Source organism: Bombyx mori, chromosome 19 (genome assembly GCF_030269925.1).
Source record: "Bombyx mori chromosome 19, ASM3026992v2".
Taxonomy (NCBI): domain Eukaryota; kingdom Metazoa; phylum Arthropoda; class Insecta; order Lepidoptera; family Bombycidae; genus Bombyx; species Bombyx mori.
The window spans coordinates 1,927,718-1,947,562 of NC_085125.1; the positions used below are offsets into that span (position 1 = coordinate 1,927,718).

The window sequence follows — 19,845 nt, forward strand, 5'->3', positions numbered from 1 at the left end:
TATGTACTAGATTTAAAAAAAAAACTCTATTAGGTTTACTGTTTACTAGGCCTACGGTCAAAATTTTTTTTAATTATTTTATAAAACTCAACTATGGTCGTCTATTGGTGAAGTGTCTTTATATACGTCTATTTGTGTCTAATAAACTCTTAAATGTTAGTTGTAAATGTAATATCTGTGAGATAAACTACAAACAAAATTCTCTAATTCACATTGGTCTAATGGCAAAGTAATATTCGGATTTTAAACTATTATCAGCTGTTTCACTTTTGACATTTCATCTCTGTGTCTATGATGTTGCTGGCTCCAGTAAAATATTTATGAAAATCCTAAAGTTAGAGCTTAAAGAAATCAGTTTTATTTCAATAACTTGTATGCTGACATATTTAAAGTGAAAAAAAGTGTGCTCGCGAGAGAAATAAAATAAAATACTTCTAGACCCTTGACTCCTATCACATGTGAATGTTACTGGGTTTTACCGTACAATGGGGTAAATAGGGACAAAATCGACCTTCAGATTGAATTTTAAAATAGTTCCAATTAAATAGTCACTGCTCAACCAAAGAAATAAGTTGAGTCTTGAACGTACCTAGGTGATAAAAACCGTTACATTATTTTAATTATTCATTTTAAAGAAATAATCGGTAAAATAATGACCGTCCCAATTTACCCAGCGTCCGGGGTAAATTGACACGGTTAAGGGTTAAATTGGGATATTTGTAAGGGTTGTCAACTCGCAGTACTGCGATATATAGGTAGGTGCCATATAATTATTTATATGGACCGAAATGATGAATACAATCCATAATTTAAGCACAATACACAACATAGTGTAAATTAAGCTGGTTTCTATTCCGAAGCGATGTGACGTGAATGATAATAAACAATACAATGATCAAAAAAGTATGTGCACGTTATATTTTAGAAAATTATTATTTAATTTCCTTAAAAATAACAACTCTGAAACAAAATGATAAAATAGAATAAAAAATAGAAAACAAAAGGACTGGTAATGCAATAATACAATTTTATTTAATCAACATTTTCAAAATAATCTTTGAGCAAGAGTAAGATATCAGGTGAATAAGATAAAAAAACAGCTTTATCTGATTACTGCCAATAATAACAAAAATAAAAGAAATTCTTTCTAAGCTAAATAACTAAACTCAATTAATTCACTCACTCATAATTGGATATCTCGGATTTTTAATTAATGTTACATTTAAAATCTGAGGCCTGTTTTTATTTGTGTGTGCGTTTTGAATGTTAACAAAATCATGATTCGACGCGTGAATAGATTCTGAAATAACATAAGTTTTGATTCGTTTGAGTTCTTTTAACTTTTAATTTTTTTTATTGCTATAAAGAACATACGACCGGGCAGATATTACAAGGTAAATGTCGCGAAAAAAAAGTAATTATATATATACTTTTCTTTTACCTATAATACTTACATAAACTAACTGATAAACACATTAACCTTCTTTACATCACGCAATTAAGTGATAGTATAGGCTAAAAAATCTATTATAAGATATCAGTGACAACCCTAACAAGCCATCCCTATTTTGTCTTTTGGCGTTCCAATTTTGTGTTTTCTCGTCCCTAATTTTTCCAGTCTCGTTCCCAATTACCCTACATACGTCCCAATTTTCCCCAAAAAGAAAGGAAAAAATATACATTTTTTATTTTGTCGAAATATTGTATTTAAAATAAGAATATTACAACTTACCGTTTGTTGTGGTATTTCCAGGTGTATTAAAAACTTATATAAACTGTGATCTTATTAAAAAAACAACGATAACATTACTTTTTTTAAAAGTTCTGTAAGCTGTTTTAAAACGCACTTTTCAACCACTATTTTCAATTTAATTTGACGAATTTTTGGGACCAACTTAACTCATATTTAGTACTTCCATAGTTAGCTTGGTTTTTCTTCTATACATTGATAAATATTAACATAAACAAAATTAGGTAGACTCCGTGCTACAGGTACTTTGAGAATCTTCCGCAGGTTTGTCCCAATTTACCCCAGGATCCCAATTTACCCCATGTCATGGTAATTAAACTTGTTTCTTTTTAAAATCATTCATGGAGGGTAGAGGTAAGGAGAACCGTCTCTGTTGTGAAAAGTGTCCGATAAAATCTGCTAAATAATGGTGGCGCTACAGTAGCAACCGGGCAAATTTTAAAAAAGGCGATGAAAGTTATTAGAATAAGATAGAGAAATAAAAAAAGTCGAAAGAACTGTAAGCACTACTAAATCACAAAAGGTATTTTATTTAAAGCTGATAAGAAAATGCAATCGATGTCTCTACGTTTTACCACAGCAATAATTTTAGGTTATATTGACGAAATTAGTTTGGACTACGTAAACATGTGAGGTCTTGTATATTACAATATATTACAATATATTACAAATATTACAATTACTAAGTCACGGTCCATCAGTTAATGGACCGTGACTTAGTCAGTTAATCAGTTAACAACTGCTCAATTCATAACATACCCTGTGCCTATGCTAGCGCCATTCTGGAGGATTTTTGAACTGTTATGTAGTGCTGAAAGTGGGACACTTTTTCAAGCTTCTCCCATATGAGACGGTTCTCTCTACCTCTACCCTTCATAATAATAATTGTTAAAAATGATAAGGTTCCTAATGTGTTACCTTCAAAAAATTACAGTACAACTACTTTTACGACGTACTTTGTAAACTTAACGTTACCTAGTAGCTCTAGAAGTGCACAAATGTGGGATAGTGAAACAAAACCACTGGACGTAGCTTTTCAGAATCTTCCAAAAAGTCCACCGAAAAGTTTCAATAAAAAACCCACCACTTTACTGAGTCTATGTCATATTAACTCCATGGCTATCTCATGTCGTCTCATTTCTTTTAATTTTATCCCAATTGTTTAATGTTTCAAATTAATCAACGCTATGTGGTGTGATATCTTCGCCTTTCTAGTTGGAAAATTGGAACTACTACTGTCAAATCTGTCAGGTGCCAACTAATAGTGTCAACCTAGTTTAATCCTTCCAATAGCCTTCAAGCAATATTTTAGCTTATGCAATGAGCGATGGTAGGCCTGTAAGTGGTCAGCTAAAGAAGTTTGTTTTCCGCGCAAGATCCTCTACAAACGGCGACACTCGAGGTGAATATTTGGAGATTGTTATCCCGGAGCTATTGTCAGCCGGTTATTCGTTTTACACGTGGCCATCTGCGCCTCTGCTAGCTTGGTACTTGTGGACGCAAAGGCGACATATTCGCGGTCTGAGAGTGTTGGAGTTAGGTTGCGGAACAGGACTGCCGGGAATACTCGCCGCGAAGTGCGGAGCGCTCGTAACCCTCACCGACAGTCTAACATTACCGAGATCGCTTCGTCACCTTTCTGCTTGTTGTGAAGCTAACGGCTTGGTACCCAATCGTGACTTGCAGATAGTAGGTCTCACATGGGGCTTGTTTTTGGGTGATCTACATAACTTACGTCCGGTAGATCTGATTCTTGCGTCCGATTGCTTTTACGAGCCATCACAATTCGAAGAAGTACTATCAACTGTAGCGTATCTGCTTGAAGGCACTGACGCGCGTTTTTTGTGTTCTTACCAGGAACGCAGCACAGACTGGTCTATTGAAGCTCTACTGAAGAAGTGGGGACTCAAAGGTGCACTTCTGGACCTGGACTCACTCAGTGAAAGCTCTGGTGTTGACTACAGGGCTTTGATCGGCGAACGCTCCTTACACCTGTTGGAAATAGTATCATTATAGGTTATGGCCAGTACGGCAAGAGCAGCCCGCCTGTATGTAGGCAACCTTGCCTGGACAGTTGGCCATCGACAACTACGAGAATATTTCTCACAATTTGGTCCAGTGCAGAGTGCAAGAGTAGTATTCGATCGATCAACGGGCCTCAGCAAGGGCTACGGTTTCATTGAATTTACTAGTCCCTCAGCTGCAGCTGATGCAACTAATAAGCAGATTCACACACTTGAAGGTTTCAACTTAAGTGTTCAATTGCAAAATAATTAGATATTCTGAATTTTAGTTAGTTTTTAAAATGGCTGAGGCTCTTCCAGACTATCCAGACTCAGATTTTTCAGATGAAGATCAGTCTCCATTGGACAGCTTGTTCAATAAGGCAGCTGACCATCTTAGAAAGGTTACAAATAAATTAACCAATGGTCAACTTTTGGAGTTGTACGGGTTGTTCAAGCAAGGTACTGAAGGTCAATGCAACACTCCAAAGCCTGGGTGGTTAGATGGTAAAGGACGTAGGAAATGGGAGGCCTGGAAGAATCTTAAAGATATGCCCAGTGAAGAGGCTAAGGAGAAATATATTGCTTTGTTGAAAAAATATGATCCTGACTGGTCAGGTACACCTCAAAAGACAAATATTGATACCAAGGAAACATGGGTAGCTGTCTCATCAATGAGATATTCGCCTGAACCAGACCTCGTGCACAATGAGCTTTCTTTGCTTGATGCAGCCAGAGAAGACTGCGGAGAGCGAGTGAAGGAACTTCTGATCAAGAAGCCGGAATTGAAATATGAGAAAGACGAAGATGGCCTCACTGCACTACACTGGGCTGCTGACAGAAATGCAATTAACGCACTAAGTGCAGCCTTAAGTGGAGGATGTCCTATTGATGCAGTCGATGAATGTGGTCAAACAGCTCTGCATTACGCAGTTTCGTGTGGTCATGTAGAATCAACTAAAATCCTGACGAAAGCTGGAGCTACACTGCTAGAAGACGAGGAAGGTAACACTCCATTAGACCTGGCTACTGATACTGAAATAAAGAAAATTCTGGAAGGTGCTGATTAATTTAGCATTTATGTAGTTTTATTATGGATGTAGATTTTAAATATATTATTAAACATTGATCAGAGTTTCCATAGCTTTTTTGCTGATCTGCCTATCAATGATATGAATTAATAGAATTTCCAAAAGGAACGTTCCTGCTAGCTAAAAATACAAAACACATTGATAAAAATGGTGGCATTCTTTACAAATTTTATTAAAATTGAAAATGCTATTTTTGTCAATTTATGGATTTCAATTCAATCCAAAAACGTTGAAAACAAAAGTTACAGTTGGGCTGAAAATACAATAACATTTTTAAGGTTTCAAACCTTGCTGGTGAGGATGAAATAATTTTTAGTGTTCACACAATAATTATCTAATATATTTAAAAGAATACAATAATAATTAGAATATTGAGTGGTTTCGATTGAATTTTCAGTATCTAGTATTTCGTCCGAGCCTTTTAGGGTCGGCTATATGGTAATTGCAAAGTGAGCGTTGTCGGTTGCAGACCAAGAACGATCACGACCATGATTCACAACCCACCTGATTTTAAGTGATCCTCGAGACATGAGTTGTAAGGTCTCCGTTTCAACAGTAAATCGGCTGCCCCACCCTTCACACCGAAACGCATTACTGCATTACGGCAGCAATAGGCGAGGTGGTAGTACCTACCCGTGCGGACTCTCAAGACGTCCTACTACCAGAACAGAAGTAGTATCAGTGAAGCTAGTTTGAGTCAGCCATAGTAAACTAGAAACTTGTGTGCCCAGCAACTAAGCCACTGTATAGTGTTGTGAAAGTCGTCCAGGTTGACGCTAAAGGCACACCAGGTGAGACGGGAGAGTTTTAGTTTTTATTACAGGACATTATTCCTACACTGTGGAAGTCTTTGATGTCTAATAGTCTTTGTACATGAACCCGTTCATCCAACTAATAAATAAAAATAGAACACAGAATAATATGAACTTTTCATATTGATTTCTTTAATAGAAAATAACATTTTATTTAGAAAATTCACAAAAAGTTTATTGTTACACAGTCCAAATTACACATTTTAGCAAATTATATTAACAAAGAACTTCGACCATTTTTTTAAATGTAAGCTTATTTTTGTAGGTACGGCGCTGTGAGAAGCGCATATTTTTCCGGTCAATAGGTTCTCTAAAAAAAACAATTAGAGAATTTGAATTTTATTTATTTATTGACGTTTAATTTTACTAGCAAAAAGTATTAAATACAATATAGCCTCAAATCTTGATGCGCGATCTTTACAATAAAATAAAACTTAGGACGTTTGGTATATGTATAGCAATACTTAATTACTTAATAGCGATTTTTGTATAATTGTTTCAGTTGGTAATAATAATAACACAACCAGCTGTCTTACTTTTGCTGGAATAGAAACAACGACGCGCTCTTTAAAGCTTCATTTTGAATATAACTGTCAATTTTCTTCCCGCCCGCGAAACCCTTCGCTGTAAATAGACACGGTAGGCAGCGGCTTGGCTCTGTCACTGACATTGCTGAAGTCCATGGGCGACGGTAACCACTCACCATCAGGTGGGCCGTATATACGCTCGTCTGCCTACAGGGGCATTAAAAAAAAACACGCATCTTGTCTTATTCAGTATAGAAGTTGAACATGGCTGTAGCCTTCGATTATTATTATTATTGTATATGTATACATACCCTTACTTTGATATATGAAAAAGGCAACGAAACAGAATGAATTATTTGAGACAGTATTTAATGAGATGAGATTATATTAAGTAATGTCCCAATAAAATAATGAGAATTTACTAAGACTTCAAAGGAGGTTTTTTAAATACGAAATATCCATGTTATAGTCTGATAGGCTGTGTGGGTAGAAAGTCGATCTGAGAACGACTTTTATGATTAAGTCCAGTTCTTTTTTGTTAAGAACGCACCCATACTATAAATACATACGCGTGCATTATGGAGGGTAGAGGTAAGGGGTACCGTCTCATATGGCAGAAGCTTGAAAAAGTTCACTTTCAGTACTAATTAACAGTTAAAAAATCCTCCAGAATGGCCCTAGCATAGGCACAGGGTATGATAATATGAATTGAGCAGTTGTTAACTGATTGAAGTATGCCGAGTTAGGAAATTTAATATATTTAATGACTAGAGTAGCTAGTGACAGTGTAATATACAAGACCTCACATGTTTACGTGGTCGAAACTAATTTCGTCAATATAACCTAAAATTATTGCTGTGGTAAAACGTGGAGACATCTATTGCGTTTTCTTATCAGCTTTAAATAAAATACTTTTTGTGATTTTGTAGTGCTTACAGTTCTTTCGTTTTTTTTATTTCTCTTTTTTATTCTAATAACTTTCAGCGCCTTTTTTAAAATTTACCCGATTGCTACTGTAGCGCCACCCTTATTTAGCAGATTTTAACGGACACTTTTTCACACCAGAGACGTTTCTCCTTACCTCTACCCTCCATAGCGTGCATTCAATGAATTGTACGGAGGTTTTAATTAACCAAACCTTTTCTAAGATCGGTAAAAAAACATTGTCCAATTATCGCCTGTTCGAACGATAGCAATACATACTTCAGTTTATATCATGTTATCATAACAGATAACATAAACCCGATGGCTCATGTGCTTTTTATTTTCCACATAAAGAGGTCAACAATTGCGAACTCAACTTTTAAGTTTATTTAAACACGTTTTAAAATTTTAATTTTGTCCGTGACGTTCCGTAAGAAAGTATACAATTAAATAGATTTCAATTTTTATTTAGTTCACGATAAAACATCTTTACATAGGAAAAATTGGAGTTTAGTATTTTTCAATCAAATCCTAATGAATCCAACTATATTCCAGATTCAGTTAAACTTCCCTTTAACACTATTTAAAGGTACTTAAAGATCATAGAGAGCTTTTTACAATTGCCTAAATGGGCCGTATCTAAATTGTTAATGTCTATTTATAACAAAAAACGTCAGAAGAATAGATTTAGATGTGAATGCATTAATATTTATCAAATAAATATACTATCTAGATTCTAGAACTTTTATTTTGGATTATTTGCTACAAACATAGTTATTTGTACTAAACTTGCATCACCCTGCTAACATATGCTTAGTGCGAGTTTCTTAACGTTCTCGACAGCGTAAAAGTTAACTCACATTTGCATGCAGTAGGAACAGCGCCACTAGCGGCAAACGTAGGTAAACATTGCTGTAATTCAGTGCGGCGAGTCAATGCGTATAGCAGAGAATATAACAAAATAATACAAATATCGTCTTCTCGCATTAAAACTGTATATCTCAAAACTTACTAATTTTACAGGAGAGTGTTTTAAAGGTTTAATATTTTTCATAATATTATTATTAATTTAATATTTAATATTAATCATATTTGCAACAATTTTTTTTATCAGTTACATTATCTGTATTTTAAAGTAAGATAAAATTATGTGCATATTAATTATGTTAATAGTAGTCAAAACATAGGTAAACTAAAAAAAAAACATTTAACTAAACTACGCTCTTTTGACAGTATTTACGAGAAAAATAATGGTGATACCAAATGTTTACGCATATTAACTAAATTTCGAATATTTTTGAATATTGTACACTTTTAATGCGAAACGGCGAATAAGTTTTTGTAACATGGGCGTTAAATTGAATGCCTCCACCGACCTTGAGACAAGAGGTCCGTATGTCAATTGTACAATGATCGATGCGCTCTTCAGTACGTAATACATTCAAATGATTCATGACTTAACTCTGCAAACTACTGCCCGTTCTCTAGTGAATCACATAGTCGCCTTTTACAATAGACACAGAATGTTACACAAAACCGATGCTGTCTGAGACACTTAACAAGATAGTATGAACACATCACTAAATAACGTAACAAAATCTAAAACTACACAATATTCCCAGTATTAACTGACGAAGGCAAAACAATGTTTATTTCACATCAATTTAAATGTATTCAATTCCATTTATTTCCATTTACATAGATCAGTACACAATCAATACTTTATAAAATTAAATATCTCAAATACTGCACTCCAAATGTTCTATCCGGCATATCTGGATAATGTATGTATTCTAATCTGATTATTTCAATCAATACTTTATTATTATTACTATCACAATTTTCACAGACACTCGATATTTACCATAACTTTATACGCACTAAACATTGTATCGGTTATGTTCACAGACGTAGGTCCTGATAGAGCCTGCATTACCTTTTTGTGTGAGAGTGGACATTATTTCGTTGATGCTATAATAGTTGTTAGGTTCAAAACTAGCTGTCACAGCTGCCGGCTAATGTCTTATACCCGAGATATCACGAGTTTCACAAATTTAGAAAATAGGTCTTAGAGTGTACAAGTTTCCAATTGCTTATTACACAATTAATCCACAAAACTATTGAACGTTTAACACGCCACATCACAATTGTAATCACCGGTGGAACTGTTATAGTTTCAATGTCACAGCGGTGCGGTCAGCTGTTAGCTCTCCGATTGGCTGGGGTCCCAGACGTGAGGCCGGCGCTACCTATTCGTGTTCGAGTAAACCCTGCTCTTGTGCCGTCGCTAGTTATCCTTGGGGTCCTTGTGGGCAGCCTCGCCGGAGTCCAGCTGCTTCAGGAGCCGAAACAGCGCAGCGGCCTCTCGGATCCGGCTGAACTCAACGCAGAACGCTTCCACTTCTATGAATAGCTCCTGGAAAACATTTGAAAAATCATATAATAATAATATTAGTAATATTTAGGTAGTAATATTTAGGTTAGCCTCTTAAAATACAAGCACGTACAAGAATTCTTAACACTAGTATAATAATATACTTTTTTATGAGGTATACAATAACAATATGAATTTTCTTTGCACCTTTTTTTAAAGTGATTACACTAGAGTGTAAGCATGTTATAGAGTTATACCTCAGATTATTACTTTCTCCCGAGTTCATCAAGACAAGACAAGGAGTTCTGTGATCTTGAACATAAAATATCTAACAAAGATACTTCTGCATCACTTACATTTATTATGTGCTATTACAATATATAGAGAACATGCTACCCATTAGTAAATCTCTTAGTCGCCTTTTAATTACCCCTTGCAGGGACAGATGGGCTGGTACTATTTTAGGCTAACACCACAGTGTAAAAATTTTATTAACATCAGATCTCAGTCTTACAACAAAACATAAAAATTAAATAACCAAGTAAATACCTTCACATTGATGATCTTGTTCCTTATCAGCGACTGCAGGAAGACACACACCAATCGTACGAGCCTGTTTTGCATGTATCTGTCCCGTATTGTCTCACACGTCGAAATACAATTGCTTATGTAGAGGTGAACGAACTCCACCGGCAAATCCACTGAGGTCGTTAACCTTAAAAAAAAACATTATTTTACTGAAACATTTTTTGTCACTTGCCTAGATTGATTTTAACCTATTGTTTAATCCATTTTGCTAATTCAAAGTTAACACAAATTAAAAGCATATACATGTTTACATACAATATATTCTCTTTTTATTGTCTTTGTAGTCAGACGAGCATCCGGTCCACCTGATGGTAAGTTGTCACCGTCACTCGTGGATGTCAGCAATGCCAGGGGCAGAGCCAAGTCACTGCCTGCCATTCGCATTCTTATTTTTTTAATTTAACTGTCCAAATCGTTGGAAATGGATTCTCAGGTTCTTTCAAAAAGTCCATTGAACTCTCAGTAAATTCCCACCATTGTTTTGAACAATTGTTTCATTTTATCACCTTCGTCATCCACCATGTTGTATTATCTCACCTCATTCAATTCCATTTCTTTTCCATAATCTGACATAGCCTCAGCCTATGTTTGTACAGTTGGTTGTATGGTCTATGATCTCTATGCCTATCCAATGATTGAAAAAAAAAAACAAAAAAAACGTTTATGTTATTTAGGGACAATTTCTGTTATGTTTGACAATATGCTATATTTTACCACCGTTTCCTCCAATAAAAATATTCGCAATGGTTGATTGCACCCATAAGTGGAAATATTTAAAAAAAAAGATTCATTTTATGAAGGCAATTATCAAAATTACTTTTGAAATGACCTGGCTATAATATTACAAATATACTAAGCCATCTATCTATCTCTATGACTCTCTAGTACTGCAATAGTGGTTACGTCACAGGCCATATATTTTTTGTTTTATTTTAACTGCTATAACAAAATTTGCAAGGTTTCAACTATTTCTGTATGTAACATTGAAAGAGCATTGTTTTAGAATTTGCAGAATTCATAATTATTTATGATAACGTGTCCGAATGATAACTGTTGTTGTAACTATACTTGAGACCTTAGAACTTATATCTCAAGGTGGGTGGCGCATTTACGTTATAGATGTCTATGGGCTCCAGTGGCTACTTAACACCCCACCTGGTGAGCTCGTCCACCCATCTAAGCAATAAAAAAAAATGCAAAAAAGACTTCCACTACATATTATTATTTCATGATAGAAGATGCCAGTCATGTGTCAGCAGCATCTAGGACACGGGGGGCAGTCTTATATTCTAGACTAGCGACCCGCCCTTGCTTCGCTTAGGCAACTGTATTCTATTATTGATTATAAAAATAAGACACCATTACTGGTGGTACGACCTCGTGTGAGTCCGCGCGTGTAGGTACCACCGCCCCGCCTATTTCTACCGTGAAGCAGTAATGCGTTTCGGTTTGAAGGGTGGGGCATCCGTTGTGACTATACTAAGACCTTAAAACTCATATCTCAAAGTGGGTGGCGCATTTACGTCGAAATCCTGCCCTGCATGCTAAATTTTATAAAAATCGTTGGAGCCATTTCCGAGATTCAGATTATATATCACAAGAATTGCTCGTTTAAAGGTATAAGATTATTCTAAAGGTTCATCAAAATCCATTTACTAGTTTTTGCATGATAGTCTAACAAAAATTCATTGATACATTCTTACAAACTTTCCCGTTAATAATATTAGTACGAACTTGTAGGAAGGTAGGATATTGAGCGTTACCTGTTGACCACCTCCATGGAGTGCAGCGACATTTCCATGTTGACGAGGACACTGAAGTACTCCGTGATGTGCTGAGAGTGGATCAGTTTGAGAAGCACCGATATGGCGACCATTGGATTGTTCTCGACTAGGTCCGGTAGCTGTCGTAGCAGAAGACATCTCATTATTTATTAGTTTTAATGAGCTATTACTACTAATTTGGGTTATGATACCTAATGTTAAGCAGTTAGTTTAGTCAAGTGAGACCACAAACTGACTATCAAGATGGACCATTGGATTCGTTCAAGCGATTCAATAATAAAAATTAAAAACGTCGAACTCAAAGTTACATATGATACCAATCGATAGCGTGGTTTCAGCTTACTGAGGCTCACAACTACTCACTTCTGATCATCTGTGTGTTTAGTGTGAGTTTTTTAACCTCTCGATCGCGTAAAAGTTAATACAACAGCTTCCCTTCGTTTGCCGTTTGTAAGTTTTTTTTTTTTTTTCCCTTCCTATACTAACAGAGGCTATATCAGCGTCACCCTAGCATGCAGGTGAGCTTACGGGGCTCAGACGGGAAGTGTTGCTAACAGTGTTGCTAGCCCTAGCAAGAGCAGTGCTTCGCAGAATCTACCACCGGATCGGAAACGCGACCCACTGAGAAGATCCGCCGAGAAACTCGGTGGGCTGTGTCTGTGGGTTCGACCCGACCGACGACGGCGCTTGAGATGCCACTAGGGGCGCTGTTCACGCAATCGAAAAGTTAACAAACTCGCACTAAGCAAACTGTACTCGACATAGGTAAGAGGGGTTTTTCATTATTTAGATTTTTGTATTTGTGCAATAACATACCTGGTTAGGTGTAACACCTATTTCGTAGACAATGTTAGGTTCCTGATCCAGCAGTGCCAGTAGTCTTTGCTGTTGCTGTACACTGAGGGCTCCCCTGAGCGCGATCTGGGTCAAATCTTTAGCTTCACTCACTAATGACACAGGATCTTTATCTTCCTTCTTCTCTTCTTGTTTCTCTTTTTTTTCCTCCTGTAGACAGGGATTTTAACACTTTTATTACTGGGTGTAGGACCTCTTGTGAGTCCGTGCGTATAGGTACCACCGCCATGCCTATTTCTGCTGTGAAAAAGTAATGCGTTTCGGTTTGAAGGTTGGGGCAGCCGTTGTAACTATACTAAGACCTTAGAACTATATCTCAAGGTGGGTGGCGCATTTACATTGCAGATGCCTATGGGCTCCGGTAACCACTTAACACCAGGCGGGCTGTGGGCTCGTCCACCCATCTATGCAATAAATAAATACAACCATTCGAAAATGAAAACACATTAACTTTATGGAGCTTGCGAAAGTTTTACATAAATATTAATTTAGATCTGTCGGCATTTTCTCTTGGGAATAAAGTTATGTCGAAAAATGACAATATTCATAGTATGTTATTTTATATTTTTTCTATAGTAGAGTAAGATTAATCCCCATACTGCATTAAGTGGTTACTAGTAGCCTCATCATAATAGTGTCATCAACAGTGATACACCAGGACTTTAGGCTCATCACCATCATCGGCCCAAAGACATCTACCGCTGGATACACAGTTTGGACAATAGTTTGTAGTCCAAGTTTTATTATATACTAGCTGACCCGGCAGACTTCGTAATGCCTCAATCGATAAGCAAAAGACCTAAACTTTTTTATACAATAAACTTTAAACAAACAAAAGGAATCCGTCCGACGGGGGACACATCAAAGCAAAAACAAAATTGTTTGTTTTTATTTAATTCTGAGCATTTTCATATTTATTTACCTTTCAAACCTTCTCTGGACTTCCACAAATAATTCAAGACCAAAATTAACCAAATCGGTCCAGCCGTTCTCGAGTTTTAGCGATACTAACGAACAGCAATTCATTTATATATAAAAATATATAGATATATAGATTAGACTAGAGAAAAATATATTGCGTATATATTGTGTATATTATGTATATAGATTGGATTTTTCAAGCACGAGGGCTTCACTGATCTTGCCACAGAAAACAATAACTTTACCTTGACTTTGTGCTGTTGGTTAGGCTGCGATCTTCTATCGATCTTCTCAGGTCGGAGCCCGATCAGTCCGTCGTAGTCGGAGTCATACATCGGTATATACGTGCCGCGATTTATTAAGTTCTTCCAAACGCCCTGTACAGAAAGCTAACAGTGAGTTGCGAGAATCTATATATTAATACGTGAAGCAAATACTTTGTACCCATTTTTATGAAAATTCCGCAGACGGAGAAGTATGAAATTTCCCACACTTATTGAGAATATAGAGAAGGAGTGCAGTATGTCATTTTTTTTAAATTATGCATAAGAAATACTTTAAATCAGTAAAAAAAAACATTACACACACTACCATGTATTTGACACACACACACACATTTATACTCTTTTGTTTATTGTTAAAGTCTGTGGTCAAATTGAGAATAGATTAATATTGTTCGTCTTTAATATTATTTATCTATAGTGTAGCCTTGGTGAAATTTGTTATTAAAAAAGTCTATGAAAGTCTTTGACAATAGTCCCTTAATAATGTTCAAACTTATAGTTTACGTTAATTATATTCAACTATCGAGCGACCACTAGTTATATTAGTTATATGATTTAAATTGTATAACATTAGCAATTCGTTATGAGCTTACACACAACAAACAAACAAACCAGTGATCATTTCTATAGATTGGTATATCGGTGGATATGAACGTCTAAAAATGCTCACAACTACAATCTCAAGAGTTTAGGTCATCAACTTTATTCCTGAATCGTTTTTGAGTTTGTCATAATGCCTATCCCTATAAAGCCGCTTTCAGACTACGTTATAATATAATAGCATATAGTATATAGCTCATACCACAACAATAATGTGCACCATGTATTGTTATGGACACATTCACATTGTACTGTACTATATATTATTGATTAAGTATACGCTGCTATACTGTATGGCACTATAGTATAGTGTAGTCTGAAAGCAGCGTAATGCTATTAACCTCGTCAGCAAAAGGCACATCATTGGTGTCGATGAGGAACGTGGGCGGTGGGATGGGTCCGGCGGCCGATAGCGTTCGGTGCAGCGGGAGATACTCATTACTCATCAAGGCTTCTAGCAGTTCTTTCAAGGCAAGGCGGTTCGGTGGACTCCTGGAAACATCATTTGAAAATTTTCATTCAAATTTTATAAACAATTTTAATGAAGGTTTAAGGAAATATACATGTTTTCTTATTGCTTAGATGGGTGGACGAGCTCACGGCCCACCTGGTGTTATGTGGTTACCAGAGCCAATAGACGTCTACAACGTAAATGCCGCCACCATCCTTGAGGCATTAGTTGTAAGGTCTCAGTTTTAATAGTACAACGGCTGCCCGGCCCTTCAAACCGAAATGCATTACTACTTCACGGCAGAAATAAGCAGGGCGGTGGTACCTACCCGTACAGACACATTAGACGTCCTACCGCCAGTAAATTGATTGTTTGTATTAAGTAATAAAATCGTGTTATAATGCTCCTATATTTTTAATGAAGCGGTCGGTACCACCATGTAATATTTTGAATTGAAAGTTCATGAGGTTGTAGAGGGCGAAAATCAACTTGTGATTACTAATAGGTTCCAGTAACACCTTAACTGGGCCAAGGCTCATGCAATAAAATAAAAACCTTTATCAGTCATAACTCAGTCAACTTTTTTTACTTTAAAATCGGCCTTAGCTCATAAGCAATACAATCCCAGAACGTTTTTATAGAAAACTGAATTTACATTACAATATCTCCAGATTTTACTAGGTTTAAATTAATCATGTCGTTTCCTTGCATTAAAACTATATAATCTCAAAACTTACTAATTTTATAGGAGAGTGTTTTAAAGGTTTATAAACATGTAATATTTTTAATACTAATCATCTTCGCAACTTTAATTTTTTATTTTTTACCAGTTACATTATCTGTCTTTTAAAGTAAGATAAAATTATGTATTAATTTAGTTAATAGTAGGCAAAACATAGGTAAACAACAAAAAATAAAAAACTACGCCCTTTTGACAGTATTTATGAGAAAAATACTGGTGATACCAAATGATTCCGCATATTAACTCAATTTCGAGTATTTTTGGAAATTGTACACTTTTAATGCGAAAAGACGATGTGTCTATATTTCATAATATATGTTAGGTCTTACCCATCACTAAGCGGTATCAATGCAGAACAAGTGGCCCGGGCCACAGCACTGGTGTCAGTCAAACGTTCGGCCACAATCGCCTGCAGCGGTGAGTAATCAAACTCCAGGTCCTTAGGAGATACTTCTGTCATCATTACTTGTTTTGCTGATTTTTTCATAACCTACAAATTCGGTAATAACTGATCATTTTTTTTGGTTACATCAGTAAATAGTAAAAACGAGTCTTAGTCTACTGTAAAATTCACGCATTGTCGCTTAGTCACACTTGCCTTCTAAGCGTCGATATATAGGATTTTATTTTAAATAAATTTAATATCATATATATCCAAAATCATAAAGTGAAACTCACATCTTTAATGTTTACAGGCAAGAATCCATGCAGCTGTCCTATAAACAGTCTCTCCTGTGGAGCTAGAGGCAGAAGACCCAGCTTCCCTTCTAGGAGATGCAAGAACAATGGGCTGAATGGGTTTTCTCCCTTGTAGAAGTCATATAGAAGAGCCAGTGCAACAACACGCTGCCCAGGGAGTGAAAGATCTCCGCCCGTAATCAGCGATGACAGGAGCAGACTTACTGAAATTAAATTTATATTCATATATAACTTTAATGATTGTTATTAAATAGATATCAATACAAAAGTTGTGTATGGATACTATCATTTGAAAATGAAGTATAATCCAGCAAACTCTAAATTGGGGATTTCCAAAAAGAGAAATTTATACATTTTATATTCCTGTTATGGTTTGTGAATATTTTCAACAACACATCTCAGGTGATATACTTCAAATTTTACCTGGGTAAGCATGTAACAGAGATGATAAATACCACAATAAGGTTCTGCTACCTAGTTGATGAGCTTTGAAATGTTTGGAGATGAAACAAGCTATCATTCACTAACAACCACAATTAATTACCATTATTTATTTATTTATTTATAACTTCTTATACTAGAAAGTATAAAGGCGGACTTAATGCCATAGGCATTCTCTAACAGTCTACCTTAGGGGAGTGCAGAGATGAAGCTTGGTAGGTGTATTATACAGCTGTACGGTGAAATGGACCACTTATTATCAACATTACATCTTATTAGGGTTTCTTAGTAGGGATATTGCTAATTTACAGTACAACAGTAGTTAACAGACACTAGTCTTGTACACAGATACCCATATCTTTAGGTTGATTTGAAAATGCTAATACATTATCATCCTGAATTTACCACCCTATCATTATTTTCATGTAAGCTACCTTGAAAGGACAAATCCTGTAAGTGTGGTGTGTAAACGTAATGTTGATAAGCACACGGCTAAACTTAAATTCCCAGGAATTTTAATCTTTAAATTTAAGTCAAGTCTCATAGTCCTGCCAGTGGAATTGATATTTAATAAAAATATATTACTCACGATTAAAATGATCGGTCTTCGGGAACTTTTTTTGAACTTGAACACATATTGAATCTAAGCCCTGCGAATCGACTGTCTGTTCGGAAAATAAACTAAAAAGAAAAAATAAATAACAATAACAACATAAACAACTTTGCAAGTTTAATTTCTCGTGGTGTTTTTACTTACTCGAGTATGTATTTACTGTTTTCATTAATCAGATGTTGAGACATTTTATTTATTTAACTAATACTTATCAAATAAATTTATACGCTTAGACGAAACACAAAATAATGAAAATAGAAGTTTTTTAGTAAAAGTCAAAACACAATTCGTTAACAATACAAAATTGCTTCATTAAGAAACAATTATACAAATTTTACAAGTTTATTTATAATTGGAGAATTAGGTACTGTTTGGTACTGTTGTATGTACACTTGATATATCATTTACGAAAACAGTATAACCTTACAAACTTACAACTTCTTTTAGGGCTTGTAGTTCATAAATAGTGTAGGTGTAGTTATATAGTATATTCTGTATATTGAAGGCATTAGCTGTTTAAATGTCTTATCTGTGGCATTAAGCTTAGCTCTACTGTAAGGATGTATAGCTCCTGAGTGAGTGATATAAAAGATATATATCACTCACACCGATAAAATGTATCACTAACACTGGCTCCAAATTATCAGTAACTCATTTATAGCTCACTAGATCACTAGCTCATGAAAGTATCGTGAATTGATGAGCGAACGAAAGAAAAAGGAATGAGTGAGATAGATGCATCGTGAGGCTGGCTGACGAGAATGACCGTTCACTTCACGCTAATTTCATTTCGACGTATTGGGTTGTCAAGGAAAAATGTACATTATTTCTCTAAGAGCAAAGCTTAACATAACTCTTGTATTTTTGAAACTAAATTTATACTTGCTTTATTTTCTTACACAAAAAGCTAGCCATTAATTTGCGAAGTTAATACATATTATGAATAACGCGATGCTTTATCAAAAAATATATTTTAAAAAGTCTCTTAATGTGTCTAGTTCTATGGTAAGCTGCATGTTGTAAATATTTAATGTTTTTTTAATACTTAGTTGGGTGGACGAGCTCACAGCCCACCTGGTGTTAAGTGGTTACTGGAGCCCATAAACATCTACAACGTAAATGCGCCACCCACCTTGAGATATAAGTTCTAAGGTCTCAGTATAGTTACAACGGCTGCCCCACCCTTCAAACCAAAACGCTGTACTGCTTCACGGCAGAAATACGCAGGGTCGTACCTACCCGTGCGAACTCACAAGAGGTCCTACCATCAATAAGTTTAATCATAAAACAGTGTAAATAAACTATATTTTCTATTACTTAGTGTATGAAAGGCCCTGACAGTTATATAATGAACTGACCATTGTAAATATTCCAATACAAAGTGAGTGATATATGTATACTGAGCTAAATAATCTAGGCTAAGAAATGAATTAATTGAGAGACCAATCTATTGAATTGAATCACTGGTCTAGTGAGCTAAATTAGTGATTTGTATCTTTAGCGCGAAATGATATGTATCTACCTTTTCAGCTCAGTGATACATTTTGCGCATGACTATTCTAGTTATTCTTCTTTTTCTTGTCTAGTTCCATTTTTTAAACTTGAAAGGCAAAGGTATCGTACGATAAAGCCTAATCTTTTATATATATATTTATATTTTTATGAAAAATGATTATGTTGTGAAATGAAATGAAGTTGATTAGTTTGAAACACTAATCAATTGGCACGAAAATAAATGAAATGAGATGAAATGATACGGGATGAAATATAATCTCAGTAAATGGTGGTTATTTATTAAAACTTTTTCAGTGGACTTTTTGGAGGATTCAGAGTAGCCACGTCCAGCGGCTTTTTGTTTAATATTCCCACTTTTGTGCACTTTCACAGGTACCAAACAGTTAATAAACCACCGCTATTAGCTTTTAGTTTAGTGTTTAATTTTTAACTTAGCTTATAATGATCCTACCGTAGATAAAGTGTAAACTTTAGAGACACTTAGAAGCACCGATTCGATTCGATCTATTGGGAACATCATTTTTCGTCAAATCGATTACCTATTCTATTAGAACACTATCTACAGTTGTTAGTTTAATATATCCTTTGTGGGACACCTGGTATGTGCAACCTCATGTTATGAGCCGTAACTTAAAGAAAGCCTTATATATGGGGCACCATTTTGGGGACCTAATAAATGACTCATCTGTACTCTTTGCCCGTCCAAACCTCAACCAGATGCGTGGATATATTATTTTTTTATGAATGAGGGATTGCTGGTGGCTCGGAGGCCTTTTCAACTTCATCAAGACAGGAGGGCGAGCAAAGACTTAGTCAAGAGAGGTAGGATTTGCTAAAAGCTGCCCAAGCACCTCCAAAGGAGACCTAACAA

At 35.5% G+C, this 19,845-nt stretch overlaps 2 protein-coding genes and 2 long non-coding RNA genes across 6 annotated transcripts in view; 2 read left to right on the top strand and 2 right to left on the bottom strand.

The window, feature by feature from the left end:
- Positions 1-1,013: 1,013 nt before the first annotated feature.
- Positions 1,014-1,788, bottom strand: LOC134200638 (uncharacterized). Its single transcript, XR_009975638.1, has 2 exons — positions 1,733-1,788; positions 1,014-1,300 (listed from the first exon to the last, which is right to left on the bottom strand). It is a non-coding gene; the product is annotated as an uncharacterized LOC134200638 (long non-coding RNA).
- The window catches only part of LOC134200636 (uncharacterized), a 68,249-nt gene continuing 49,700 nt past the window's right edge, over positions 1,297-19,845 (top strand). The window contains exon 1 of the long non-coding RNA XR_009975636.1: positions 1,297-2,059. This is a non-coding gene — a long non-coding RNA (uncharacterized LOC134200636). The remainder of the gene's footprint in view (positions 2,060-19,845) is intronic.
- On the top strand, positions 3,057-5,195 carry LOC693090 (acyl-CoA-binding domain-containing protein 6-like). Of its 2 annotated transcripts, none has more exon segments than NM_001046843.1 (2): positions 3,057-3,152; positions 3,608-5,195. In NM_001046843.1, a coding segment is annotated over 1 exon segment (768 nt). In that variant the 5' UTR covers positions 3,057-3,152; positions 3,608-4,055; the 3' UTR covers positions 4,824-5,195.
- LOC101738122 (CCR4-NOT transcription complex subunit 11) lies at positions 3,064-18,146 on the bottom strand. 2 transcript variants are annotated; one of them, XR_009975632.1, is made up of 11 exons: positions 17,604-18,146; positions 17,436-17,527; positions 16,385-16,608; positions 16,036-16,196; positions 14,855-15,005; positions 13,875-14,006; positions 12,670-12,858; positions 11,833-11,972; positions 10,031-10,196; positions 6,495-9,523; positions 3,064-5,966 (listed from the first exon to the last, which is right to left on the bottom strand). XR_009975632.1 is itself a non-coding variant. In XM_004926936.5 (10 exons), exons 1-10 carry the CDS (start codon positions 17,645-17,647, stop codon positions 9,395-9,397), a joined length of 1,428 nt encoding a protein of 475 aa, XP_004926993.1. In that variant the 5' UTR covers positions 17,648-18,146; the 3' UTR covers positions 3,064-9,394. The 2 variants fall into 2 exon arrangements, 1 of the variants encoding a protein (XP_004926993.1); XM_004926936.5 differs by having other exon boundaries at positions 3,064-9,523.